General features: G+C 41.3%; 1 protein-coding gene across 1 annotated transcript in view; it reads left to right on the plus strand.

Annotated features, from left to right (window-relative positions):
* The first annotated feature begins 3,047 nt into the window (after positions 1-3,047).
* The window catches only part of VIP (vasoactive intestinal peptide), a 33,500-nt gene continuing 16,958 nt past the window's right edge, over positions 3,048-19,589 (plus strand). The window contains exons 1-5 of the mRNA XM_084817763.1: positions 3,048-3,158; positions 7,032-7,172; positions 7,476-7,580; positions 12,607-12,741; positions 13,225-13,345. Coding sequence (XP_084673889.1) covers positions 3,052-3,158; positions 7,032-7,172; positions 7,476-7,580; positions 12,607-12,741; positions 13,225-13,345 — 609 coding nt within the window. The 5' untranslated portion in view covers positions 3,048-3,051. The remainder of the gene's footprint in view (positions 3,159-7,031; positions 7,173-7,475; positions 7,581-12,606; positions 12,742-13,224; positions 13,346-19,589) is intronic.

Raw genomic sequence — 19,589 nt, forward strand, 5'->3', positions numbered from 1 at the left:
ATCAGTGATGCAAACAAACCAGGGAGTCAAATGTCAGCCATTGTTTGGTTTAGTTTATGGGTGCAAGCCCTGACTAATACTTTATTAGCTTGGATTGCTGGAGTGGGCAAACATGCTAAAAATGAAAGAGCAAAAGATGGCAAATATCCCTGTAGATGCTGAATGCATATCCAGTGAATCCGAGTGTGAGAAATGTAAGACATGTCCCATCCGAGCAAGGCTGACAGCCCAAATTTGCATTTCAAATCTCAGGTTGATTATACTTGCATGATCTCTTATTTATTTATTTATTTATTTATTTTTAGCTTTCAAAAAATTAAGCTAAAAGTAATTGTGAGGGGATAGACGGAGCAATCCTATGCATGTTTACTTGGAAGTTAGCCCCACTATGCTAAATAGGGTTTACCCCAAGGTCACTGTGCTAGGATCATGGCATTCATGTGTTAAGTAACCTACCTGTGATTTTGGAAAGAAAGATAGGGCAGCAGCCTCAGTGAAGAACTGGGTGTTCATGAAAAGCAAAAAAAGGAACGTACTAGATAGTATCTCTTCCAACCAAAAAATGTAGGGCATTCTACTGAATAGAGTCTTCACTTTCTTCCCCATGCAAGTGGCATGCAATATACTATCAAATTATCCCGCAATCACATTAAAAGAATACTTGGATTTAGCCTCAACTGACGCCAATATGCTCAAAATCAGTTTACACACATAGTCTAACTTAGTTGTTTTGGGATCATAGCATTTAGAAATAAAGACATTATTCAGATGTATTGGAGGTGATGAATCCCCAAAGTTCTTCTGAGATTTTTGGCTGAGTTTTCCACACGTGTGTCACAGCATGCTGTTGTTCTAACCCTTCATTTCCCTTAAATTAGAAGAAGTGACCCACTATTAACAATTTCCACTTAACTTCCACAGGTTTTTGCTTTTCAATCCTAATTCCATGTTCCTGTCGGCAGGAATTGGCCATGCAATGTAAAAACTAGATTCGTTGCCCAGCTCGATGTTACTCATGCTCAGTCATTCATCAATATAGCTATAAATCAATTTAAGCAGGGAGGAGGGGGCTTCCCATCAATTAAATATGAACTTCCTTTGTCTCCCAACATCCTGAACAAAATCATGACAGATATTTCCATCCATCCCCCTGGGAATGTGACGTCTCCAGTGTAACGTGATTGCTGGTTTTGAAAGTGGCCCCGTGTATATAAACCCTATAAAACGAGGCAGCTTGAAAGACTGCACAGAGTGCACTGAAGGGAAGGGAAAGCACTAGCCTGGGAAGGAAAGCTGATAAACTTCGGACCAGCAGTCGGCGGAGGCACTTTCCTTTGCACGTGGCCATTCAGTACCCGAAGAAGAAACTTGTGGAGCAGCTGCAAGGGAGTTCAGCACCTAGGAGAGCTCCCGGCGTTGCTTAAACTTCCGATATACCACCTGTCCTTGAGGAGACAAGAAGCCTCTCTTCCTGCTTTGTAAGTAAACGTTTGTCTTTCATTTCAAACTAGTTAAGTGGGGAGAGGAACCAACCTGAATTTCTGATCGCAGAAAAAATGCAAACAGTTTCCAAAGTGAGATGTAAATTACTTTGCACAGGTTGAAAATGAACCTAGTCAAGGGACCCCTATTCTTAGTTGCTTTTATAAAAATATGTATTTCTCAGGTAGTTGAAGTTTCCTTTAGGCTCAGGAAAAACATAACTTCCGCCCTCTTGCTCCTAATCAGTATTTCAGACCTTCTCCCGAATATTGCTTTTCACCTTTCTTTTAATGGTCATGTTAACCCAGTCCCTCCAGACCACTCTTTTTATATTCTATTTCCATAATTTAAACTGTTGTTTGGATCACTGAATCATGCATATCCTTCCCAACCCTCCCTCATGTTCAAATTCTCAAGTGTGAATTATGTTGCACAGAATGTTTCCTCTGAAATTGTCCACTTAAATTTCAATGATATTCCACAAGAATGTTAATATTAGCAAAATTCTTCAGATGAAAAAATGCAGCTTTTAAAAAATCTTTTGCTTTTGTGTGTGGCCGCTAATGTGAATAGATGTTTTGCATGAGGATGAATTAATGATCATTGCAGCCATGTGAAAACTCTTTCCAGCTCATTAATACCTTGTCTCTAGTCCCAAAACCCTTAATGCAGAATATATGGACTAATTCCCACTGAGTTTAACTGTGCCTCAGAGCAACTGCTGCATCTGGTTGCAAACAGCCTTTATTTTCTATCAGACTTGAAAAGCAAATTCCGTTAATTAAGCCTGCATTTTTTGTGTTTGTTTAGCAAAAATATAGAGGCTATGTGGTGCTATTTTAATAGCAGGACTACATCACTTTGCCAATCAAAATGATTCCAGTTAATATACTGACACTTTCATTCTATATAATTAGCAAAACAGTTTGTCCATCATCAGCCTATGTACCTATTGCTCTCTCTCTTTGTCTCTGCTGGTCTGTTTCTCAGCCCTGCCTCAGCTGTCACTGTTGTTTTTAAAGTCAAGTTTCATTTTGAACTTCTCTGTTAACTCTGTACCTCACAAAAATAAGCAATTTTGAAGCAGGAAAAATCAGTGATGTATGAGGCCAGACAACATTATGATAGTTATTCATATTAATCTTAGTACTACTAGTCATCATGCTTATATTCTTCCATGTAGAAATGCATTACAGTTCTCATCTCATGTGTCTCCGATAAGGAACTTTCTTGCCTTCAAAATCCATCTGGCCCAAAGACAGTCTTTTTACATCAGCCATCCAAATGAATACATCCAATTAATACTTTCAATTCATATTTTGATATATGCCTTATATCAGCAACATTCTCATTTCCATGTAAAACAAACTTTCTAGTTGTATCTAATGTTAGTGTAACTTAAGTCCCATTCATTTCAATGGGTCTACTCTAAGTAGGATTTATATGGGATACAACCCTTTGTTTTTCACAGAACCCTGTCATAGATAGTATCCTTGCTTATGTAAGACATGGGCACTGACAGCAAGATGTTAACGTCTGTATCATCTTTGCCAACCCAGGTCCAAAGACATGGAACCCAGAAGTGGCTCCCAGCTTCTCCTCTCCTTTGTGATCCTCTGTATTCTCTGCTCTCAAGCTGTTGCTTTACCTCCTCTGGGAACATACTCAGCTATGAGGTGAGGCTACTGTAGGTAACCCTGCCCTGACAGCAAATGGCAGGACTTGCAAATCCAACAGAAGCTGTAATGAGGAAAACTGTCACTGAAAATGACACTGGAAACCTCTTACTTGGGCGGGCCAGGGAGGAACTGTGGGTCAACAGGGAGGAGTAGCATTTTTAAAACTCTTTTGTAGCACAATCCTATACATGTCTACTCAGAAATAAATCTCATTGATTACAGTGGGGCTTCCTCCCAGGTAAATAGGAATAGGATTGCAGCCATAATGTGGCTTAACTATTTCATATGTGCTTTTATTCCGTTGTTACTGGCACTTGTCTTTAATGTGTAGAGTAGGCTAGAAGCAGCTGGCTTGTTCAGTAGGGAAGGAAGGAAGAAGGATAAGACCCATTCATTTTGAAGAAAAGTTAATTAAATGATTAAGTTCAGTGGAGATTTGCTTGTATGCAAACCTACTTACAATGGGAGTGGTTGTCCTCTTGCAGTATCTAGGCTAAAAGTAAAAATAAAACACTTCCTTGACCATTTGGAAAAGTCTGCTGTATCCCTATTATATTTTGCATCAGCATTTCCACAGTAATTGCCATGTAGAAATTGTTATAAGTCTATCTGGTTCTTTAGGTCTAGGATTTTCAGACTGCTTGAATTCCAGCTTCCTAGGGGTCTGTCCTTATATGAATGGACAAACGGACTCACACACACACACACACAACAGAGAGGCACAGACAAAACCTTAGGTTAGTTTTATTTCAAAGCAATCTAACCCAGAGATCAAAGAGAGATTTTTGACAAGCATTTGACAGAGACTTGCATATCCTTAAAATCACACTTGTTGGCTTTTAGATTTCATATTAAAATTACATACATGAACAAGAACTCAACAAACAATCTCAAGAACAATATTTAGCAAATTCAGATAAGAAACATGCTTTTTTGAGCAAGTTAAAGAGATGTGTCTTAATGCCTTCTCTAAAAGCAGAGCGAGTGGGGGTGGCTCATAGTACTGAGACTTGGTGCATCCCACAATTTGGGAGCGACACAGGAGAAAGCCCTCTTGCGCATGCCCATCGAATGGGACTCCACAAGTGGCAATATCCTCAAAAGAGCCTCTCCTGCAGATTTTAATAACTGGACAGGTTCATAACAAAACAGGCCCTAAGCCACTTAGGGCTTTAACGTTTAAACTCAATGCTTTGATCTGAGCCCAGAAAACAATTGGTAACCAGAGCAAATCTGTCAACATTGGGGTGACATGGTCTTGATACCATGAACCAGTTAGCAGCTTAGCTGACTCAGTTTGCACTAATTGTTGGTTGTACCCAAACTCGTTAAAGTGGTCATCATGAGTTAGCTGGGCATTATTAGCACTGAAAACAATCAAGGTGCCAGCCTAAGTCTAGGTGCCATTAGTGGTGGATGCCAGCCAATTGGATTACAGCTTCAGAGGCACAATTATGCTCTAAAAGCTTGTTAACAGGCACGTCAGTGGCAGGAGAAGATGAAAGGAGTTCTTGTTGAACCATTTCCCTTTGAAGATGGTACATTCCAAAGAGGTTCCAGCTATTCTTGTGCTCATCATTAGATCATCATTAGGAGTGACAGAGTGGAACCCCATTCAAAGAGATAGCCAAGTTTAAGTGAAGTGCTGGTGATCTGCATCAAGTGATGAAATAAATATTCCAGATGGTCTGCAACTGCGATATGTAGTTTTATCCAAAACCAACACATTGCAAATCATAAATGGCAAAAAATGCTACATTTTCTGAGCATTTATTTTATAGGTTAGATACTTAGATGTGATCTTATGGAAACCTATTTTATATTACTAATTTGACAGAAACATGTCAAATTAGCAGGGTGAAGCTAGCTTGTAACCCTTTAAAGGGGTAGAAATTATCTGAGAAAGTCATTACTGCCCCCAAAGAAACATTGTTTTTTCTGTCCTGGGGCAAGCATGGGGGTGGGGTGGGGTTCTTTTATATGGTTCAGATTGAAACAGAAAAGGCAATTTATCTTGCAAAAGGGAAATGAATGCTGATTAAGTTATAGCTGTAGAAAGCACCCATTGTATCCTGTGACACCTGGGATGCTGTCCCAGGGATGATAGAACTGCACCCTTAATAAATGGGGCGGCGGGGAATAAAGGAGAATACAGACTTTTATTATGACAAGTCTGACTTCCATACTACTTGTGGCGGGCGGGCTGGCGGGCGGGGGCAGGCAGTAAACACTCAAACAAAAATAATATCATGCTCCTTTTAGGGGGGAAAATACTCAGATGGTTTCCAGCTGCATGCATTCTCTGCTTGTATTTAAAATCTAGATGCCCTGGCACTGAAGAACAAACATGTAACAAATAACAATTTCCTTGGGTTTGAACTGGACATTTTCACAGAACATAACCATAATCTCACATGGCAAATTAACACAGCACTTTAACTGCAACAGACATATAGAATCTCTCTCTCTCTCTCTCTCTCTCTCTCTCTCTCTCACACACACACACACACACACACACATTTCTGCCCCCAAAGGCAGTATACAAGGAACTTCATAGCATGCCAAAGTATTGTACACAATGCAATTATGTGGGAAATTCAGTCATCTAAGAGCTAGAAGGTGCTCACAGATCATATAGAAAACACGTCTGTTCTAAACAGAGATGGGTGTGGTCCCCTCAAGTTGCTTCAAAAAGCACTGCAGGTATTTTAGGCTTCTCAAAGAATCCTCAGAAGGGAACGGCTTTTATCCAAGCCTTTTCTGAGCAAGTTTAGAAAAAATATATGTGTGTGGGTGGATCATCTCCATCCCTCTCACTAATGCACCTGTAAGCCTCCAGACCCCACCTCACCCACCCAACACAAGCTTACAACACCTTCCTATCTGACATATCCACCCAATTCAAGCCTCCTAGCCATTCCCCCTACCAACCTGCTTACCTTCCTGCTGCTCTAGCAGTAAAGCAGGAGGAAGGAAGAGAAGGAGAGGTCTCTCTGCTCCTGTCTCCCCTCCATCACTGCCTCCACTGCTGCACAGCACACCAAGCATAAATCAGCACAGGAAACATAGAGCTTTTCTACATAAGGCATTTGTGCCCTTGTGACTTCTCATTCATGTTTGTGGGTGCTTTAGATGACATCATCACCCTCCAGAGGCTCTCCCTTGGCCTCCAAGCATTTGGGGGGCTTGTATACAGATTAAGGATGTATTTTACTTGCTGCTGAAGTCTTGTCAAGGGCCTTTAGACTAGCAGAGTGTGTGTGTGTGTGTGCATGTATCTTTATCTATCACTCTATAGATATATGTAGATATATATTCCTTATATTGATTGCAGGGCTGTGATTTAAACCATAGCATTTGACTTTTGCATCATATTCTAATATCTTTACTGTCATCATGTCTGAAGTTTATCATATGTAGTGAGTGAAAATAATGGGGAACACAGTGTGCAAACATTTATAATCATATAGAGTTCATGCTGAAGCACTTTTTACCACACATAAACATTCTTAGGTCAGTTGGTATAGATATGATCCAATCAAGTTAACCATTTTAAAGTCCGATTGATTTGAATGGGAGAGTTGTTCATGTGTTTAACCTCTCCCCTTGGCTGGACACTGTTCTGTATTAACTTGTTAACATACAATGGTTCATTCCCCATCTATAACCATTTTTTACAAAGTCTGTTCTAAAGTAATTTAAGCAGCAGAGATATGCTATGCACATGTTATGGGCACAAGATATTAAAGTGTCTTTATAGTAAGTGCTAATAATCTTCATCGTCAAAATGGTCCATTTTGGTTCTTTCCAATTAATTGTCAGAATTCTCTAGCATCTTCCTATATTGTCTTATTTCCTCCTCTTGATCAGATTAGGAAACCGACTGCCATTTGATGGGGCAAGTGAATCCGACCGTGCTCAAGCTTCATTAAAACCCGAGGTTGACATTTTGCAAACAACACTACCCGAGAATGACAAATTCTATTTTGATGTGTCCAGAGCTCTGGACAGGTAAGACTATTTTCAAATCTAATAATCACTGCTAATACAAGTCTGTCATTTTGAGGACAGTGGGGAAGAGCTGATGCTGGTAAGCTCATCGAAGCTCTCTGACCCCTCCCTTCTTTGTGGTCTCTAATCTCTGTTTGGGTTACTAGAAATGAAACATTTGCAGCTATGAGAAAGTTCATGCTACATTTGTAGCTATGATGATTGGGCAATTGTGTCCACATTAGTGGTAAATATTAAACCAAATTTAACCTGAAGAATGTGGATTATATCTCTTCTTTTAAATTATAGAATTCTCCATTACAGAAATGCAAGACATGCTGATGGACTCTTCACAAGTGGCTACAGCAAACTTTTGGGTCAAATTTCTGCAAGAAAATATCTGGAATCACTTATTGGAAAGAGAGTTGAGTAAGTGGCTATGCATCCCATTTCCAAAATATAGATGGTTTTACCTACCTGCTGTCTAAGGACTCCCATTCAAAGATATTTAATATGATCCAGAATATTTATATAATTGTTAAACATCTTTATTAACAGTAAAGAAGTTGGTGTGGGTGAAGAAGGTTGCTCTCATCAGAGCTCAGCTGTGTACTTAGAAATATGAATTGTAGTTCAAGTAGTATTTTAAATTGTGACTTTATTGCTACAATAAGCAAGAAATCCAAAAAGTGCAATTAGGAGCAGAAAAAGATACCAATCACAAGCTCTCATAGTACAAAAGCAACTGCTATCAGATCTTATAAAATGTTCAGCAAAATCAGACACAAATAACAAAAGTTTGAAGTCAAAGATAGTTGTGCATGTTTGTCTGGGGGCAGTGGGGGTGTCCTCTATTTTGGGTGATTCCCCCTTTCCGATGCAGCTCCCACACTATGGGCCATTCTGTTCTAGAGTGTCCCTAAACCCACAGGAGTGGATCTGGGGCTGGAAGTGTGGAGCAGGAGGCTAAAAATGGAAGAGAGAAGCAAGACAACCCCTATTTTGTTTATGGAACAGGAGTTAGGTTCCAAGCCAGACAACCTTGAAAAGGAGGAGAGTTACCTCAAGCTGTTCCCCTGAACCAGAATCTGGCACTCTGAAAGTGAAATTGGAAGCCAAGATTTAAAACTTGGATAGCTATGACTGGTGCATGCATGCTTTAAAAGGTCATGTAAGAAGAAACACAGGGGAAAGACCTTGGCTCAGTGGTATGCACTTTGCATTCATAAAGTTCCAGGCTCAATCTCTGGACCTCCTGTCAAGGAACCTCACATAGCAGAACTGAAGGGACTGCTTGCTGGGAGCTTGGAGAGCAACTCCCAATTGTAAGAACATAAGAAGAGCCATGCTAGATCCAACCAAAGGCCATTCTGTTCCTACAGAGGCCAACCAGATGCCTCTGGGAAGCCCACAACCTGGGAATGATACTAACAGCACCCTCCCACCCATGTTCCACAGCAACTGTTATTGAGAGGCATACTGCCTCTGACATGGGAGGTAATATGTATGCAACATGACTAGCAGACACTGGTAATCTTATCCTCCATGACAAGTATAAAAGATATAGGATAGTAACTAATACTTCTGGTCCGTTTATGCTATTGAGATATTGCTAGCATACCAATAGCATAAGCTGGAGTGGCAGGTTTTCCTGGAAAACTCATTGTGCCAGTTGATGGTATTGGCATACTATTAAAGGGTGCTTATGCTAGCACTGCATCGCTTCAGTGCTGAATCCGAATCCCGAAGCGAATCAGGGTGCTTTGGGAGTGCCTCGGTGCAATCCGAAGCAAATCAGACCAGCACCAAAGTGCTCTGAAGTGAAGCGGGTTACCGATGAAGTGCCTCAGTCTGCCTCAGAGATTCAGAGCTATTCTGATGCCTTCTGAAGCTCGGACAACCTGTCTCTAAAATGTATCAACTTGAGAAAGATCAGGGAGGGGGAAAGGAGGAGGAGAGAGGGGTGAAGGGTAGAGGAGGAGAGGAGGAGGGGGAGGAAGTGAGTTTTGGTGAATGGCAACTCTAGTTGCCAAATTAGGGCTGAATGTAACCCAGCAGTCTCCAATCAGTGACAGTGGTGGAGGTGGGGTGGGGGGGAATACTGGATATATTGGAGAAAAAAGTCTGTGTTTGTTCATTGCGAGAGAGAGTTCTGGTGGTGTTACTGGAGAGAGCTCTGAAATTATTTGGTTAGATCTGTGGTGTGTGTGTGTGTTGGACTCTTTCCCACCCATCCCTTCTCAATTCAACTCTTTCCTTGCTTTCTTTTATAGATTATTTATATAAAACCTCAAACATTTAGTAGTTTATTCTTTCCTCCTTTTCTTTCCTTGTTCTTTGGCTCCCCCCGCCCTTCTGAATTATTCATCCATTCTTATTAGTTCGTTCTTTCTTCTTTTAAAAAAAATTCAAGAAAAATTCAAGTTTCTTTGCCTTGCCTTGTTCTTTGGCTCCCCCCCTTCTCAGTTTAACCCTTTCTTGGTAGTTTTCCCTGTCTTTCTTGCTAGATCCTTATATATGTATGTGTGTGTGTGTGTGTGTGTGTACTTTCCTTCCTTTCCTTGTTCTTGGCTGCCTGCCACCTGCCCCATCCCCCTTAATTCCAGTATTCCTTCCCTTCCATTTTTGAACTCTATATCCTTTCCCTAAGACAAAACAAATTAAAAACCCTTTTCTTTGCTTGTAGGTAGTTTTGTATTTGCTTTTCTTTTGCTCTTGTGTGTGTGTCTCTCTCTGTGTGCTTGTGTTGTGGTCAAGCAAAGCAATACAGATGTCCACATTTCAAAACACAGAGGGCAAAGCACTACATCTATTATTTAAATAATACTCCACTGTGTGGCAAAGCAAGCAAGCCCAACATGAGGCATCTTCAGGGTCTTGAATCTGCTGCAGATTTCTCCAACATCCCTACTGTTACTATCAGAGTATTTGAGAGAGGGTGAGAAGGAAGTTATATGGATTTAGAAAAGGTGGAGCTAGGCACATTAAGTTCACCAGACTTTAGAAATCCAGCATATTTTTTACCAGACGGCAGTTGCATGAATCAATAATCTCTTAAATCCAAGATGGCAAATTGGCAGTCCACAGCCTGAATGCCAGTTTTATCTGGCCCAGATTACCAAATTTAGTAGTACTAGGGGAGAGGGGTTATTTGCACTTCAAAGAAACCTACAGCAAAGATTAGGGATAGCGACCTCCTCCTAATCACTGCTTAAACACCTACCTTCTCTGATTATTCCTTTATGACCTTTGGTTTGAGTTTCTGAGAACAGCACAATTTATCTGCACCTAGCACAAAAACTACTGAGCTAAACTGTTTGAAATCTGGCAGGTGCAATCCCCTCCATGGGGGCTGAGAGGCCCTCGAATTTCATGCACTTCTGTGGAAGCAGTGAAAAATTATAGCTCTTTGCTTTGAGAATTTTTGTTGAAAAAAACAAATTTTAACTTCACCTAGCACAAAAATTACTGGGCCAGAATGTCTGAAATTTCACAGGTGAAATCCCCTTCCTGGGGGCTGATGGGTTCCAAAGTTTCATGTATTTATCATGAGCACTGAAAATGTTATGGCCATTTCTATTTTCCAGTGCAAGTCAATGGGAAAACATATCAGAATGATTTGGATATCCAAATCCGAAGGGAAGTGGGTGGGGTCCAAATCACTCCGAAGTGAAGCACAACTGCTTCAGAAGGTCTGAAGTGGCATCCGAAGCAAAGCAGGAGGTAGGGATGCCCAAGAATTCCGCCATGGACTCCAATGAAGCCGAATTCCAGGGAATTCGGCCTCCGGAGTCCGTGGTGGAACGATCCCACTCACCTCTGCCTCCCAGCGGACTATCGCGGAGCCGTATCCTCCTCACCGGTGGCTCTGTTCTGCAAGCAATATGATCACCATTGCTGTCCGTATCGCTGCCGAGCAGAAACAGGAAGTGATGTTTCTACGCCATTTGAGTCCCTGTTTTTCCTCGCGATAAACTACACATCTGTATTTACGTCGATATTTACGTAGCATACTGTGAGAAGAAAAAGGGGTGCAAATGGCGTACTGGATGCCATTTGTGTCCAGATCACTTCCTGTTTCTGCTCAGCAGCAATACGGCATGGCAATGGTGGCTGTATTGCTTGTGGAACGGAGCCAGCCGGTGGCTCCGCGAACTCACCGTGGAGTGAAGCCAGCCAGCAAGGATTCCAGGGGGTAGGAACAGATCTCCTCCCCCCCGTGGACCCCCCCCCCGCGGACTCAAGGTAAGGGGATTTGTACATCCCTAGCGGGAGGGTCCGTGCACAGCCCTAGATAACAGCACCTCAACAGTGTAAGCGAACCAGCAGTGTTGGATACTGTCCCATATCTTTAATACTGTATTTTTTCTGACACATATCTAGAAATCCTTCCTTTGTTTGAAATCAGTGAGATATACATGCTTCACTTGCATTGATTTCACTGTGTTTTTAAAACATGCTTAAGTTTAGGGATGGTGGAGAAATCCGCCACGGACTCCAATGAGGCCGGATTCTTTAGAATCCGGCCCCCTGGAGTCCGTGGTGGAACAGACTACTCCCCCCCCTGCCACCCCCCGAAATCCTCCCTGGACGGACTCTACCTGCTGCCGGCCAGCCCGGGTCCGTCCGCTCCTGCTATCCATCCACTGCCCTGGACTGCAGACGCAAATGGCGTCCAGCGTAGTGGATGCCATTTGTGTCCCTTCTCTTTTCGGTTATAGGCTACATAAATATTTACGTAGCCTATCACGGCCAAGGGCAGGGACACAAATGGTGTCCCCTACGCCGGACGCCATTTGCGGCAGCAGACGGAGCCGAGCTGGCCGGGGAGGATTCCGGAGGGAGGGACGAATCGTCCCCCCCCGCCCACGGACGCCCGGACCGTACTGGTAAGTGGGCTTTGTACACCCCTACTTAAGTTTCTCTGGATTACATCTACTGATTCGTGACACTACTCTCAAGACCACGAGAACATTAGCACGACAGAATCCTGAAGTATTTTCTCAGTATTTATTTACTCCAGATTTGAATATGCTTCAGAGTAGGTTTGGTTACTCATGAATCTTTCCTTGAACATAAGAAGCTGCCTTATACAGAGGCAGACCATTGATCCAGCCGGTTCAGTGTGGTTGGTTTTTTACTTACTGGCAGCAGTTCTCTGGTGTTCCAGTCTGGAATCTTTCCTAGTCCCTACCTGGAGATGCTGGGCATTGAAGCTGGAAGCTGTTGCATGCAAGGCATGCATTCCGTCACTGAGCTACAGCCAACCTAAGAGACATTTAATCAGAAAGTGCAGAGTGAGGTCAAGACATGAGGTCATAGTTTATGTCGTAAAAGAAAAGTAACTTGCCACCGGCTGATTAGCTTTGGAAAATAAGACTGTGGTTTTGAGACACTTGCATTTTCAGTGATTTGTGTATTCAGGTGCTAATGACAATTATTTTGTATGTTCAAGAAATAACAGTCCCCTTGATGAACAGATGCCAGTCAAACGCCACTCCGATGCTGTTTTCACTGACAACTACAGCCGCTTCCGAAAGCAGATGGCTGTGAAGAAATATTTGAACTCTGTTTTAACTGGGAAAAGAAGGTAGGAAGAAAGAATGCACAAAATACATTCAGTTTTTAAAAGATTTGAGAAGTAATGAGCTATTAACACAATGTATAGAAAAGCAGTGGCAGTGTTTTCTCACAGTGGCTTTCTACTGAGGACCATTTATAATAAAAATAGCTTGAAAGAACAGTGATTGTGTACAGAAAGAAAGGGGATAATGGTCCAGGCATATTTTTGCATGCTTTCTATGCAAGGCATGATTTAACGAAGAATTTAGAACTAACCCACTTGCTCTCAAGCACAAATTCTACGATTATTAAACAAAACGTTCAGTATCGTGCCTTGAAGAAAACTGATTTTTATGAATGTGCTACGTATTGTTTTATATTATAAAGCTAGACAGGTTCTGTCATTGGAATAAAGACTAATAAAGTGTACTGCAATAAAAAGAGAAAGTTGCTAAGAATACTTCACTTCTTCCTGGAGTTCAACTAAATTTATGTTTATGCATTGTAACAGTCAGGAAGAGCTAAACCCATCCAGCCTTCGGGATGAAACAGAATTGCTTGACCCTGCATTCTCAGAAAACTATGATGATGTCACTGTAGATGAGGTTGAGCTTCTTAACCACCTCCCAGTGGTAAGTTAGAAATTCTTCCCTACCATAGGAATTGCCTTATCTTTAAGATGTGCATCGTTTATACAGGCAATGTGGATTTTCCAGAAAACAGCTCTTAATGACATGACTCCCATATGACATTTCTATGGGAATCATCTCTCAGGAAGTTAATTGAATGTATTAAAAGACTGTATGATTTTTCTGAAGGATTTATAATGAAAATTAGTGGTCTAGTACTGTTATTTCACTCAGCTCACTTGGGTTTTCCTTAGACTGTGCGTACTAAGGCATGAAACCCAACTTGACTCCTGTTTAATCAGGGTGAATAGTGTGTCTCTGAGGATAATTGCACTTGTATTTATTTTAATTAAAAAAAATATTACCCAGACACCATTTTTCTTCTGATTAATTGAAATTGAAGCTGCTCTTGAATATACTGAAAGTTGCCCTGACATATCAGGTGTGCATAAACAGATTCTTGCCTGCAGTTCTGGTTCATGTTTTTGTCTTTCAAATTGTGGGGTGCTTCATATTAAGTGGGTGAAAGGGGCCATTGTGAAATGGTCATGAGGCTGTCATCAGTGGATAGTATAGAGAATATAGATAGAATCAAGCAATTAGTGCTCAGTATGATGCTTGTTTAAACAGTTACCAGAGTCTGAATTTAATGAAGCTAGGTTTTTCTGAAGGAGTCATATGAAACATAACTAGTAAGAAATGACCTTGTCAGGTCTAGGAAAGTCATCTATAGGGGGATTCTCATGAGTAAAGAAAATATTGTGGGGTTCTCCTAATTTAAAATATTGGGAATATATAGATACAAGTAGGATCCATGACAAATTGTTGACAGTGTATCTCCACCCCAGAACAGGAATACTCCCATTCGGGGTGCCAGACAGCCACATCTTCCTCCAGGATGCTCTGTAGGCCAATTCAGGCTGCCCCACTGTTTTCTAATTTTTCTTTCCCACCTGACAGTATTCCATGGCTCTTGGAAGCTGTGGAACATGCTCAGTCTTCACTGGACTCTTTACGTTTTTTCCCCTCTTTGGGTTTTTCTTCAAATGTTTTCTACTTCTGTGTAAGTTGCAAGCTCATACCTTCCTCTTGTTTCGCAGAAGCTCCATATTGGCTCCAATCTTGTTGACACTCAGCAACCTAAGCTTCGTATTAGAGGACATTATATATCTTATGGATCAAATTATATGTTTTATGGATCAAATTTTCTCTTACCACTGAGATGCTTAAATATGAGATGCTGCTGCTGCTGCACATATTTGGACAGTTCAATTGAATTAGCCATGATTTCATTCACCATGGCGTTATCTCAAGAAAGCAGCCAAACTGCATGCCCATTATGTAGATACAAGGCCCACAGGATTGGAAGAAGGAACTCCATCTCTAGTACAAGAACACATCTGGCTCCAGACCTAACCTGAATGCAACAGAAACAATCAGTGGTGATGCATGTGCAATTTCTCCATGCCACTGCTGTGAAGAAATGCCACAAAATGACCCTTGCATGGTGCTGGCAAGACAGGGGTATGGTAGGGATAGGGCGCCTCTGGCTCTCCTGTGTTGAGAGATGCCTCTGATACTGGAGGTAGCGTACAGACATGATGACTAGGAGCCACTGATAGTCTGGGCCTTGGCCTTCTGCCCTTTCCTGGTCGACAGAGCAGCATCTCCTGGATACTAATTCTCAGGATTCAGCCCTAGCCCTGGCTCTGCCTTTGCTTCAGTGATCCCAGATTCAATGACTAATGCATAGGAGGACACCCATTAAGGTCTTGTTCCAGCTACAGGCCTAGTGTTACATTTCAAAGGTGCCGTGCCTGTTTTGCTTGGGCCATGGAATTTGGCCCATGGAACACTAGCATGCAAAGTGCCAGTGTGGAAATGGCACACCCACCAGGGCCTGCATGTTGATTAACTTTTAAGTGTGACAGTCACATGGAGCTCCTCCACAGGAAGTGCTGCATGCATCAAGTGTCAAAGATTTTTGCCTTAGTCTGTTCACAGAAAAGTCGTGTAGACGGAAAGGTTCACATTTCTGTTGATTTGGTGGTAACACTTTCCCTAAGTCACGTTTCTCATTAAATGGAACATCATGCAAATAATTTTCTAGATCAGTTACTTACTAATGAAAGTATAGGAAGAGGTATCACCATTATTTAATTATTTATTAGATTTATTGGCCACCCATCTGGCAGGCTACCTGGCTACTCTAGGTGGCGTACGATACAAATAACAACACAAAATACAACAAATCAACTGAACAAAACAACAGTACTCTAACAAAAACCCTAACCCACCCCAAATGCCAGCCTGAACAGCCAAGTTTTCAAAGCCCGGCAGAAGCTCATCCAAGAGGGGGGCCGGCGGAGGTCCCTAGGGAGGTAGTATGTTTCATGAGATTTATTAACTAAGCCAGACTCAGAATCCACTCAGATCCATTTCTAGCACAGGGGTTTCAACAGGCAGGTTCCAATACTGCTGCTGAGCTTCCACTCTTTTGCTTGCATCCATGGGAACCCACTACAAGCACAACAGGAAGCTGGTGCTTCTGAAAATGACCCCGTAAATGAGCTGAAATGCTGGTTTCCAAAACAGGCCAGGCCAGTGGAGATCTCTTCTGTGAGCTCCCCTGACCTCCCAGTTCTAGAAACGGGCATTTTGATTCATTTCTGGAACTGCTAGCTTCCTGACGCACTAGTGGTGGGTTCCACTAGCACTTGGTCAATTCCACCCAATTATAGATATAGATATAGATATAATATGTTCAGGGCTATTGTACAGTCTTCAGATCAATTTTTTTTAAAAATGTTGCTATTGCTTATTATATGAATGTCTCTAAAATATGTATTCTTTTTTTTCTCCCCAGAACCTCTGAAGACAACTCTGTAAAAAAAAAAAAAAAAAAAAACCAACCCTGCAAAAAGAAAATCCTAAAAAAATTCCTAAAAACAAGATCAAACTATTTTTTGAGTTTCTCATAGTATGTCAAAGAAATGATTTCAGTATTTAAACAAAAACAGATATATTGTGAAGTGAAATCTGTGATATTTTTGTTTCTTATATAATAAAAGTGGATGTTTACACTGTAAATATTACTTTAGCGTGATCTACCTACCTAAAGCTGTACATATGTATGCTAGCTCAACTCGTACAAATCCTGTGATCATTTTGATAACTGCATTTCAAAGAAAGGCAAACAAGCACAGGAGGGATGTACATCAAACTACTGCTTATAGTTGCATACACAAAACCAATGCATGATGATTATTTACCCTTCAGCACTTAAACTGCCATTTTGAATTTTTTATGTGGCTGGTTAAAGGGTAGCCAAAGAGTGAGCTTTTTCTCTGATAGATGGGGATATAGCATGACTCCCAATCACTTAGGGTTCAATCCTATGCATGTTTAGACAGAAAAAAGTCTTACAACTCCCAGCAAGCCATGCAGTGCAGGCTGGGGAATGCTGGGAGTTGTAGGACTTTTTTTTCTGTCTAAACATGCGTAGGATTGCACCCTTATTGTATTAAAATTGCCATTGATCTTTGCTTAGAATGTCATTCAAGATGGATATGAAAGATCCTTCTAAGGCAAAACATTGCTACGAATTTCATGGGGTGATAAAAAGCTTTTGAATATGATTTACAAAATTTCTCAGGTGAGTTACATGCATCCCTAAGTTGCCGGTGAATTTTCCCCAGAGCAAAATTCCAGAGAATTTGTAAGGCAAGACATTGGCAAGAATTTTGAGGACACTTATTATTTCAGAATTATTTCAGTAAGATGAATGAAATTTCAAAAGGAGGTTGTTTTGTTTTGCATAGTTGTAGTAAATATAAAACCAGGCATTTTTCCTCAATTGATTACTTTGGATAAAAAAGTTGTGATATTATCAGTAAAATCCAATGTAAGTCCTACTAAGAGTAGACCCATTGAAATGAGTGGGATTTAGTCATGATTAATGTAAATCCCATTAATTCCAATAGGTCTACTCTAAGTAGGAGTTAAATTGGATTTCACCCTATGTTTGTGCCTCTCCTTCAATTGATGTATTTTCCAAATGATATATTCTAATGAATTACATACCTTTTCAGACAAGTTCATGAGAAAGTACAATGGACAAATGCATTCATTGGGAATAAATTCTGTACAAAAGCATAATGCTTTTTGAAAGATTATCCACTCAGTAAAAGGACACAAAGTTGGATAGATTTTTAAAGAGAAGGTTACAGTATTACCCTATATTGCCATAATCAATGAAGTAAACTAAAGCCAGCCAGGTACATATCCTGTTGGTTACTTGGTAGGCATCTTTTCCATGAAATTATATAGCTAATGGACTATAGACTCAGTCTAATCCACAACTGCCAAAGGTCAACTCTACCCCTTGATTTGTTTCATGTGCTAAAATGCTGATGCTAGGATTATTCTGCATTTGACTCTGTATATGTTTACTTGATGAAAGGATTCCTAATATACAAAAACGTAGGACTGGAGACACTTTACTATTTTTTCAAAATGAATGTAACCGATGAAATATGCAGACAATAAAGACATTTTATTATCACTGCAAATATCATTGGTTTGATTCACTGCTGCAATAATCTGGGAAACCGTCAGGTAGTAGGCATCACTCTGTTATTTAGTGAGCCAGGAGAACAACAGCAAATATTGGTTAAAAGAAATAGCACCGTTGGAAGGAAGCTCCCACCTTGTATGTAGTGCTCTTTCGTGATGCATTTAAGGATGCTCCAGAAAGTGCTCTTGGCAACCTTGCACAAGAGAAATTGCATCTGGATCATTATATCTCAGACTCCATGTAAGTGCAACAGGAGTATGAAGGGGCCACCACCTCATGCTTGAACCCCAGCTGGCTCATGTAGTTTTTTCATGTCAGAAGAAGCCACTTCAGGAGGGGGCCATTTTAGTAGAAGCACCATTTGCAAGAACCAGGACCTCTTTGCATGGCCACCCTTCAACTGTTTTTAATGTCTACCTATATAGGTGTGAGCAGACTTCAGGCTTGCGGGCTTTACTGTTTTTTTATTGGAACCCTAAGATCCACCCTTCAGAGTTAGGGACAAAAATGTTGGCTGGGGGCAGAGCTGGATGCAAACTGGTTGCTTGGAAGTGGAAATAATTACTTCCTACAGTCTACAAGCCACTGTTATGACCTACACAAGTACAAATCTATATTTAAGTTATTCTACATCAAGGATCTAATTTAAGGGAGTAAGGAAGTTCATTTTTGCTGCGACTGAGAGTGAGAAACCCTTGCTGATCTACTGCAGTCATCCAGTGATTTGCCAGTAGATCCCGATCGAATGTCTTCCCATCCCAGCACAAGGTTTCTTCAGCTGCCAGCCTCTCCCCAAGTCTCTGGATGTTGCATCTTGATTCCAGTGCACGTCAATACATAATGCCAGTGCATTGCTTTTGTCTTTCATCCATCCCCCTATAACTGCCTAGCCATAAAAGACAACTTCTTCAGAAGAGATCAGCAGGCAGAGAAGAGCTTTTATCAATATGTAATCATGTGTAGGGGTGAGTGGTCAACTCAGGCAGTGGTCTCTGGTGTATAAACAGAGCTGATGGAAGCATGCAAAAGTGGGCCCATTCTCTCTATGGCCACCACAATTTGAATGAAAAAGGGGGACCACAAAAAGCAGTGGTGGCACAGACGGGTCTTACCTGGAGGTACGGGCTCTTGAAAACAGTGTGAAAGTTGTGAGGATGCAAGCTCAGCACCCGCCTTGGCATATTCCCAAGTAACTCAGCAGGGGCTGTGGTTTTATGAACTGGATCAGTTATGTCCTTAAACTACATCCCACTTCTTCAGCTGCCAACAATCTTTTCTTCCACTATGTGAAACTCACCTTGGCCATGCTATAACTCCCACTATCAGCAAGATCTGAGAATGATCCCTTTTTCTCTGCCCATTGTATTCATCTCTTTTTCTTGGTGTCAAACAATCTGCAAGTTCAAGAATATTTCAAAGAGAACATTCCACACACCAGACATTTAGAGCTGTGTAAATGGACAGCTACTGCTTCCCTACCCCAGAGCATCAGGTGTCCAAAGACACCATGCAGCCTGGTCTTAGTGATCTTAGTGATTGTACTCAGCAGTAAGCCCCACTGACTTCAGTGGAGCTCTTTCCCAGACAAGTGTGCATAGGCTGCAATCCAAAGCATGTCTACCTGGAAAGAAATTCCATTGAAATCAGCAATACATACTCCTGAGTAAACAT

Source organism: Heloderma suspectum, chromosome 1 (assembly GCF_057233095.1).
Source record: "Heloderma suspectum isolate Gila_16-S chromosome 1, 16-S_ref, whole genome shotgun sequence".
In the NCBI taxonomy this organism is placed as follows: Eukaryota; Metazoa; Chordata; class Lepidosauria; order Squamata; family Helodermatidae; genus Heloderma; species Heloderma suspectum.